This window comes from Berghia stephanieae, chromosome 1 (genome assembly GCF_034508935.2).
Source record: "Berghia stephanieae isolate SIO BIC M18660-M18661 chromosome 1, UCSD_Bste_1.3, whole genome shotgun sequence".
Taxonomy (NCBI): Eukaryota; Metazoa; Mollusca; class Gastropoda; order Nudibranchia; family Aeolidiidae; genus Berghia; species Berghia stephanieae.
The window spans coordinates 18,014,526-18,024,806 of NC_088360.1; the positions used below are offsets into that span (position 1 = coordinate 18,014,526).

Genomic DNA, 10,281 nt, shown 5'->3' on the forward strand with positions numbered 1-10,281 from the left:
ATAATAATAATAATAAATAATAATAATAATGGATGACATATATATCTCGCCAATCCCAACAGGCAGGAAGCTCGATGCGTTAACATAATATACAATTAGAACGTGAAAAGAAATACTATTTTAAATCTTTCTTTGAATCCTCTATAGATCGTTCGAAGTTGACGTCAATCAGGTCTTTGTTATTGTTTTTTGCCATCCGCGTTCATGAGTAATTCTCACTAAATTGAATAAACCAGATTATAAACGATTATGGTTACTCATAGTTTTGTGTGTTGGTCCGTTATACTTCCGGATGGCAATGTTGTGAGCTTCTTAGCCAAGCGCATACTATCTATAGTCAGTCGTCTCTCTTAGCTCTCTCGGTAAATTCATTCAGATTGTTGGTCCTTGGTGTTTAGAAGACCGATCTTCCATTCATTGTCTTCAGGCGAATTCGCGGGACAATACTAAAATGGGAGTGTTGCGCCGCTCGTAAATCTGAACTCCGCGTAGTTCGTTTTACAGTACGGTGATGGTAGCAATCTTGAAGATCATCCGCTTTTCCCCACTGCAACCAAAGCACTAAATATGAACAGTAAATTGGACGCACTTGTCCCTGTGTGATTGAGAACACAATTTACTGAAGCATTGCCTCGATAAGATAGACGTTAATTAAAAAAAATAAAATAATAATGATTAAAAGCCCAATATAAAATGATACAGGGAGCACAATGGCTGGGTTGAAAGGGCATTGCAACATCCAATGTACCCCAGTTCAGACCCATGATTTCAGACGCATGCAAGTAGAGGCTGCAATACAAGTATTGAATAATAATCCTCGTTTTGGTGTAACATTTGGGAGCAGGCACTGGTGTAAGATAAACATCTGATAATGTATGAAACAATGGCAGACCAAGCAGAGAGAGAGAGAGAGAGAGAGAGAGAGAGAGAGAGAGAGAGAGAGAGAGAGAGAGAGAGAGAGAGAGAGATAAGCCTGCCTCTACTGGAGAGAGAGAGAGAGAGAGAGAGAGAGAGAGAGAGAGAGAGAGAGAGAGATAAGCCTGCCTCTACCGGGGATCCAACCTAAGACCTCCTATATACCGGTCAAACGTCTAATGGTAATACGTCTGACCGGTAATCAAGAGGTCTGAGGTTCAATCCTTTGTCGAGACAGGCTGATTCTCTCTCTCTTTTTTTTAATGTTTTTTTTTTTTTTTTTTTTTTTTTTTTTTTTTGTTGTTGTTGCATTTTTCTTTTTGCTTTGTCGGGCCCTGTTTCATACACACTTTCAGATCGCTTTGGAGTAGAAATAAGTATCACAAACGACACCAAAAGGGAACAAAGGGTGGTGTAAAAAACCCCAACTCATTGGAAGTTAAAACCACTCTGCCGGGGGACTGGCATCTTATTTTCTAGTCTATTTTATTTTTATAATCTGCTGGTCGTCGTCTTAAAGATAATCCGTCCTTGCTCTTTTACATCCCATAATCATACGAATCTGCCTACTATATATCCTGCTACTAAAATAGTTATGGCACCTTATGATTCAATATGTAACCTATTCATTATTAGTCCTTCGAAGGACGGGTGACATAATATACACTTCCAATGAGTTTGGAACCGGAAGAGTAGAAGGTATGACACAAACTTTTCAGTTCTGGATGATCGAGGCTTCTATTAGAAGCCGGCATGGCCTTAATAAATTATTATTATTATTATTATTATTATTTTTAAAAAAATGTTTTTAAGGGTTTTACGGCGCTTGCAACACATTTAGGTCATATTAGCGTCAGTAAAAAGGAAGAAAATGGGATAGTAAAAAGTTCTAGATTTACAATTAAAGAATCCAAGAATAAGGCAGACGAAGGAGAATTGGTTCAAATAGGGAACAGATGTAGATTCCAAGAGCACACTATCAGGGTACTTAGTTTGAGATCACCTAAAAGTCCTATCCAGACACAAGCACGGGTCCCCACTAAGAGGAACATACTCAAATGTTTACAAATCATATATAATACATAAACAAAACATAATACAGTGCATAACAGAGAGATGATTTACAAGGAAAAAAAAATCATTTCCCAAAACTAACTATACATTTGACTGTTCCCCTCCCAGCCAGGGTATCCGGTCAGGGCCAGGACAAAACTAAGTAATCTCATTCCAAGACAAAGACAGAAAGCATGTTGGAAAACAGATACAGGGGAATAGAAGACATAGTATGTACCTCCCTGCCCACTATGGGAGGTCAGGAACCCCACCTAGTATTTTATTTTTGTTCCATCCGGGAGAAACTTCAATTTCGGGTGTCTTCCTGGTGCTAAATGGCGTTGACTATGTAATGAAATTAAATTTTACTTGCGCCAAACATGCTTCTAGTCTTTTCCAATTGATTTATCAATACATGTGGACTACTCTGTCATCAAGAGATTAAAAAAAAGTTTCATACTTTGAATCTGGTGTTGCGTGTGGGTAAGCAGACAGTTATTAGTCTTTTTTTTTCTTTTCTATCTTAAAAAAAATGTACAGTAAAAAACAACACAAAATAGGTACTATAATAATTTGCTTTATTACAAGAAAAGATATATATTATGTATACATCTCTCTCTCTCACTATCTCTCTCTCTCTCCATCTCTTTCTCTCTCTCACTATCTCTCTTTCTCCATCTCTTTCTCTCTTTCTCCATCTCTCTCTCTCTCTCTCTCTCTCTCTCTCTCTCTCTCTCTCTCTCTCTCTCTCTCTCTCATCACATTCCTTCCTCATAGAGATCCCCTCTTCTTACTTCACAATTTACAGATTGATTTTGCATTTCACAATAATATCATCTATCACAACTCAAATAATTAAGAAATAAAGATTAAAAAAGAACAACCCGGTCATAGATATATTAGAATATGATAAACTGTATGCCTTTTTTTCAAAGAGAATTTGTCGATACAGCGTACAATGAGATTAACAAATCCTAATTTAGACTCCTTTAAATAGTTGAGCACTTTACAGATCCGTACATCATCTCTAACGATATTAAATATATATAAATATAATACAAATATATACAAAGACACTTGAAAATATAAAAAACAAAAAACAAAAACAAAACAAAACAAAACAAAAATAGAACAAAAAACAAACAAAAACAAAAACAAAGCAAAAAAACAAAACAAAACAAACAAAAAACAAAAACAAAAACAAACAAACAAGCAACAACAACAAAAAAACAAACCCCCCCCCAAAAAAAAAAAAAAAAACAAAAAAAAAAACAACCCCAAAAAACAAACAAAACAAACCAAACCACAAACAAACAATAAAACAAAACATAAAATAAAACAAAAACAAACCAAACCGATAAAAAAGAATATTTTTGCGTAACTTAATTCCTCTTTTTCTCGTTTAACCAGACTTACAAAAAATCGAGACTAATTAAAAAAAAAAAAAAAAAAGAAGAAGAAGAAAATTGTTGTCCCTTTTTTTCCATTTACAACAGCAAGTGAGGACTTTCTAATTGCATGCATATTATTATGAAAAAATAAGTCTTCATCAAAATGCTAACGGTTAAAGTAGGTGGTGTCTATTTTGTTGTTGTTGAATCGTACAAACACGTAGAATAGCTTTTTAAAAAATCATTTCTTGAATCTTTTCACACCCGTCTCTGTTAGGTCATAAACAAGAAAATAGGGAATGAAAATAGCGGAAGAGTAGCGTCCCTTGATTGGACGTCACCCATAATCTGTGACGTCACCGGCTCACAGACTATGGATGACGCCCAATCAAGGGACGCTACTCTTCCGCTAATCTCATTCCATATACTGCTTTTGCATCTAACTAAAGGAAACATTAAGGATTATGGTACTTTTCTAACAGTTTGTAAAGCATTTATCTAAAGGCTACCAATATTGCCCAGAAGGTTGATTTCTGCTGGTAAGTTGTTCTATATTAACCAGTTAACCATTATCTGGAAAAAAAAAAACAAACAACAACACGTATTTAAAATTTGACCAGAAAACTCGTCCTACAAAAATGACCCTCATCTTGAAAAAACCCTCTCAAACTTGGGACTTCGTGAAGGGTCACGAAATTCTAGTCTCTTACGTTTTTGAATCAAAGCGGGTGGACTAATCAATGATTAGATACGCGTTTCTCCATATTCGGCAGTTAACTGGTTAAGCGGAATGTTTTGGGGAAAATGACTAAAAATGACTGCCAACTCTGTAATGGAAAGATCCTACAATGGTGATGTTCCTAATGAATAATTTGTATCTTAGACAATTTCATTTTAATATGGAATTGGTCTGCTGGTGTCTCTTTTAAGTCATTCAATCCTTTATAAAGAGTGGCCATTAAAAAAAACAAACAAGCAAATCTCTTATAAATTTGTTTATTTAGTCTGTCCACTGCAGTGTGCTTCGTGTCTCTAGAACCTTTGAGAAAGTGGTCATGAATGATGCAATTAGATTTATTGGTCTACTTTTATGTAGTATAATTCTCTCTACTTGCCATTTACCTGAATGGAATTCAATTATCCAAATTCTTTTCCAATTGTTGCAAGTTATGAAGGTCTTTACTGTAAAAATTGCTCCCCTTTTCAGTTTGATTTGTCTATAGAAGAAATTGTTACCTGCGAATAACCTCAGCCCTTTCTGGAAAATATTAACAATATCCTAATGTACATTATAATTTTTTTTTGCTTAAAATTGCTGTCGTCACTTGATCTCGACAATATTTCTATGAGTCTGTTCCATTTATTTAATGTTTATGTTATACATAAAAATATTCATTAATTCAATTTAATGCATACCCTGATATACTTAATGGTCTTTTCTATTAAAAGCTTTAGAGAAATATCAAAGTACTGAGTCAATTTCGCCTTTTGGCACATGAGGACGACAAATAAAAAAAGATATATTATAAGAGTAGTAGATTCTTTTCAAGTTGTCCTTGATGACATTCTTTTTATTAGCCTTTGAGATAACATTAGCTGAATAAGACGATTATGAAACAAAATATCTACAGAAAAGGCATTTTAGAATTTAATCGTACTTTTTTTTTGACTTTGTTATATTATCATATAATCAGATGTAATATAAATGAGTAAAATTTATGCCATTTGCAGAATAATGTTAAAGTTTAGTACTCTGCAAAGGCCCTTCTCGTGGTAAAACATTTTGGACTACCGGTATAGACTTAAGACCGTCTTCTAAATCAGCGCCGTAATTTATGACACCATTGCTGAACGGTTTCGAACCTGAAAATTTCACTTCATACTCCTTGTCGGGCGAAATATCCACCTCGTAGTCGAAGATATCTGCTTTGTTGTCCAGCTGATCAGGTTGTTTGTTTTTCTCATCTGCCTCGGGTGCCGGTGGTTTATACACGACTGAAGCCAAGAAATAGAAGATAATGCCGGCAATCTGACAAAAGAAAATTTAACATTGTAAAATTAAAAAATAGATTAAGCAGGGGTTGGATCAATTTATTGCACTTTGAAATCTTGCTCCATACACTATTATTATAATCTCCCATACATTATTATAATGTCCCGACTGCATAACAAAAACAAAAATAATTTCAGTTGTAGCTTAACTACTCAGAGGCTAGAACAACACGACTTTTCATTGTTTAACTTCGCTAGACACCGACCTTGTTTATAATAATCACTTGATTTTGACAATACTCTGAAAAAAAAGCCCATATTTCAAGAATTCTGGCCAGAAAACTCGTCCTTCAAATATCGATCGATTAAAATGCCCCCCCCCCTCTCCTCATATTGTCAAAATCGATCAGACCTGGAGTCTTCCTTACTTCAAGGAAGTCCCAGATTTAAAAGTTTTGGACAAGATGAGTTATTTTAGTCCATCGACATTTGAAGGAGGAGATTTCTGGCCAAAAGTTTTGAAAGCTGCTTTTTCAGATTTTGGCAATTTAGTCAAGGTGCTGTCTCAACTTGGCTATTGATGTTTCTACCTTACACTGGAAATAAATGATGACATGCTCTTTTTTTCAGTTGCGATTTCATACCGGCAGTTCTTTGCTGAAAACAAGAAAACTTATAACCAAAGATAGGCACTAAACTTGGTTACCTTGAGTGCGATCCACCAGTAGAGAATGCTCTTTCCCATTTTTTCATTCTCGTAGACCCAACAAGATCCTTTGTCCCCGCATTTATCTTCCCAAACAGAACACGAGTCGTCGATGACGAAGCCAAATAGAATGGGACCTGGGGTGGTTCCTGAAGGGAAACATCAAATGAGAATAGGTAAGCAGCCAGACTTTATCTGTGGCCTTCGTAAACTCAAAGCCTGACAGTCACCAAAAATATTACGTGACAATGCAAGGAGCCTACCACCAAAAGAAATTGACTTTTGAGTTGTATTAAATAGTTCAACCAATTTGATCATTTATTGTTGTTTTCTTGAGCAATACCAATGACAACCCCCTTCTCACTTTCTTTTGGTGATTGTCGACTTGCATTCTGACGTGTTCTTTAGGGAAGTGTCATGCTGTACGTAATCAGATGGCTTAAGGCGGGCTTTGCGAGCGACCGACCGTCCCTCCGCTCGTCGCCCAAGTATTTGACCACACACATTGCGTTTTCACTCCGATTTGCTTCAGCCGTGCCAGTCCCTCGATCGTCCCTGGATGAGAACTGAGCGTGTATGGGCCTTCTTAGGGATCAGAAGAAAAAATCCCGACTGGACCCGAGACCGTTACCGGGTTCCTTTATGCGTATGTAGAAAATACATCAAAACATGCGAGCCATTATCTACGTGTTATGAACAAATGCTCTGTCACAACATTTGATACTAAAGTTATGCAAACCCTCCACGTCCAAAGATGTATACTGGCATTTAGGATAAACATGGATGATTGTAAGGTTTCTTTAAAACAACACAACAACCTATCCCCCCCAGAAAACAAGCAAAATAGAACAAAACAAATTGAAATACACAACAACCCGACCCCCCCCCCCCCCCCAAATCGCTCCCCAAAATAAAACAAATCCCCCCCCCCCCCTTCCAAAAAAAAAAAAAAAAAAAAAAAAAAGAAACCAAACCTGAAAAAACGGAACGAAACGAACAAAATAGATATACTAAACAAAATATAAATAAAACACATATCCCCGAATAAACAAACAAAAATAACATAGTCCCTTTAATCTCTCCTTTTACCACTCTCATTTTCTCATTATCTCTCTTTCTCTCTTTCTCTTTTACTCCCACTCTCTCTTTATATGTGCTCTCTCTCTCTCTCTCTCTATCTCTATCTCTATCTCCCCTCTCTCTCTCTCTCTCTCTCTCTCTCTCTCTCTCTCTCTCGCACACATAGGAATCCACACAACTAAACCAAACCAGTCTTGTACAGTGGTCATATCTCCAAATTACGTTTTCTATTTTAATCTAATCAGATGCATAGAAAAATCAGACCATTTTTTTTAGCAATGAGTGGCGAACAGTTCATTCTGCATTGAGAAATCCGACTTTTTATAGTAATCAATGGCAAACAGCTCAATATACATAGAAAAATCAGACTCCACGTAGCAATCAGTGGCAAAGAGCTTAATCTACATAGAAAAATCAGACTATTCAAGCAATCAGTAGCAAACAGGTCATTATACATAGAAAAATCAGACTTTTCGTAGCAATCAGTGGCAAACAGCTCAATTTATATAGAAAAATCAGACTTTTCGTAACAATCAGTAGCAAACAGCTCAATCTACATAGAAAAATCAGTGGCGAACTGCTCAATTTATATAGAAAAAATCAGACTATTCGTAACAATCAGAGGTGGACAACTGAATCTACGGAGTAGAAGAACTGGAGATTAATTCTTTCATTTTATTATTTATAGTTTGTAATTCGCATTGACAATTGGTGGTGACATAATTTATAACTTATACTGAAGATGATTATTGAGCTTTAATGAAATTCCAGTTTTTGCCATTGATTTGACATGTTGCATGTATTCCAAATAAATGACAATTTTTCTCAATACGAGTTGAAACCTGGTGTTTGATTTATAAATTCGGGTTGGAATAAATATCTTCATTGAAAGGAGTGGGTTTTGTTTTTTAAACTTAAAAAAAAAAAACAAACCATAATTAAATTCTCTAATTTTGATCGTTTTGATTTTAACCCTCTCCTTTACTGGCGAAAGCCTAAGATTGAATAAACTTTGAACTTTGAACTTTGAACTTTACAAACTGTAAGAATAACGTCACATTCGTTTCAATTCAAACGCCATTATAAAAATTCAGATTCGTTTTACAAATAAATAAAATAAAATTGAAGAAAATTCTTTGTCTAATGCATAAAAATTTAATCGAGTGTTGTAGGGCTTGTTTTACTCAACAATATGATGTAAATCATATCCTTATTACTTTTAAATGTGCGGCTATGTGGTCTAGTGGTATGACGCTCGCTTTCGGATCGGAAGGTCCTGGGTTTGAGCTCGCGCTCGGCGTATATTTGAGTCCTTGGAAAAGGCTCTTTACTCACATTCTCTCACCGTACTCAGGTATAAAATGAGTACCTGGCCGTTAACAGCGTTGTCTTTGTCCGAAAAAAATGTAATATCAGGCGTCATGTCCCGTCCTACATGTTAAATGTTGCTGTTGACCAGGGACCCTTGTAAAGCGCTTTGAGCACATTTAGTGGATATTGCGCTATATAGGGAATGAGATTAGCGGAAGAGTAGCGTCCCTTGATTGGACGTCACCTTACAGAGAGAACGTCAATTTGGTTTTGAAGTGTCTCAAGCCGCTTTCACCGGAAGCGAGGACGAGAGACGCATGCGCACAACCAACATGACTTTCTCTCTCTAATACCTTTTCCGCCGGTGACGTCACAGACTATGGGTGACGTCCAATCAAGGGACGCTACTCTTCCGCTAATCTCATTCCCTATAAAGCTCAAAAAGCTTAATTTAAATTTGAGTTTAAAAATTCAATTTGTGCGTTGGGTCGTTTGGACATTTCAGTATAAAAAAAAATATTAAAAGTGGTGGATAAGGAGAGAGTTCAACTCAATTTTCTATATCGATTTAATTCATTCCACGTGAAACCAGATTGACACAATGGATCAATACACATATCATCAATGGCAGTATCTGATGTTAACATGTTTGCAATGCCGAGAGAAAGAAAAAAACCGGTCTAATTAGGTAGACCACGTAGCGACACAATACAAAAGCAATGAGGATGTTCAAAGGGGATCCCATTATTATATTGCGAATTATAATCTGGTAATTTGATACGTGATCTTCATTAATATTCCCCCTGTTATTGATTGATATCAAAATTGGTTGAAAATTTGAAAACTAATAAGGTAGATAAATAAAATCCCAATAAACAAAAGACAAAAAAAAAAAACAAACAAACAAAAAGAAACAAACCCCCCCCCCAAAAAAAAAAAAAAACCCAAAAAACAAACAAAACAAAACAAACCCCCCCCCCAAAACAAAAAAAAACAAAAAAACAAAACAACAAAAAACAAACAAAAAAATCCCCCAAAAACAAACAAACCCAACAGGAACCAAAAAAGACGAAACAAAAACAAAACAAAGTAAACACACAAGCAAATAAACAAAAGACAAAACAAACAAACATACAAACAAAAAACACAAAGAAACAGAAGACAACCCACCCCCCTGAACAAACAAATCAACAAAAAAAAAAACCCAAAAAAAACCCCCCAAAGAATATAAAGACAAAACCAAATAACAAAATAAACAAAAATAAATACAAACAAACAAACAAACTAACAAAAGACAAAAGAAATCACAAACAAACAAAAATAATAGACAAAGACAAACATAGAAACAAAAAGAAAAGAAACGCAACTCAAAGACCACTACCCCCCTCCCTCGCCAAAAAAAAAAAGAAAAGAAATGAAAAAAAAAAACCCAACAAAAAAACAAAACAAAAAAAACAAAAAACAAAAAACAAACGGAAATAAAAACACCAGCAAGACAAACAGACAAAATTATTTTAAAAAACACAAGAAGCGCTTACCAGCCAATCGAATGAAAAGCAGCTCAAAGCCGATAGCGAGAGATCTTTGAGAATACGGTACACACCTGAAATTGAAATAATGTTGAAAATCACTAGTCTATGTGACATCAAATTATTCCAATTTTGAAAAGGTATTGAAATAGAGAAGTTTCAAATTCAATAATTTTTTGACAATTGCGGATCATCTTAGTTCATTTTGAAGTAACTTTTTTTTGGAGCAAAATGGAAGAAAAATGCGTCTTGTCAGCCGAATCTAAATTGTTTGATATTCTGAAGTTTATTAGAAAAATAAAAC

General features: G+C 35.3%; 2 protein-coding genes across 2 annotated transcripts in view; one reads left to right on the top strand and one right to left on the bottom strand.

Annotated features, from left to right (window-relative positions):
• Positions 1-5,097: 5,097 nt before the first annotated feature.
• On the bottom strand, positions 5,098-10,125 carry LOC144962583 (uncharacterized). The gene is made up of 3 exons (XM_078895687.1): positions 9,987-10,125; positions 6,058-6,206; positions 5,098-5,388 (listed from the first exon to the last, which is right to left on the bottom strand). The coding sequence occupies exons 2-3, from the start codon at positions 6,094-6,096 to the stop codon at positions 5,098-5,100; spliced, it is 330 nt and encodes a 109-aa protein (XP_078751813.1). The 5' UTR covers positions 6,097-6,206; positions 9,987-10,125.
• The window catches only part of LOC144962653 (uncharacterized), a 7,533-nt gene continuing 3,421 nt past the window's right edge, over positions 6,170-10,281 (top strand). The window contains exon 1 of the mRNA XM_078895804.1: positions 6,170-6,233. Coding sequence (XP_078751930.1) covers positions 6,170-6,233 — 64 coding nt within the window. The remainder of the gene's footprint in view (positions 6,234-10,281) is intronic.

What these genes read in the sequence shown, in the direction of transcription:
- LOC144962583 (XM_078895687.1), bottom strand. Translation starts at nt 6,096, where the DNA reads ATGGGAAAGAGCATTCTCTACTGGTGGATCGCACTCAAG. An exon ending in ACTGGTGGATCGCACTCAAG is followed by an intron (nt 5,389 to 6,057) that starts GTAACCAAGTTT and finishes TTCTTTTGTCAG; the next exon opens with ATTGCCGGCATTATCTTCTA.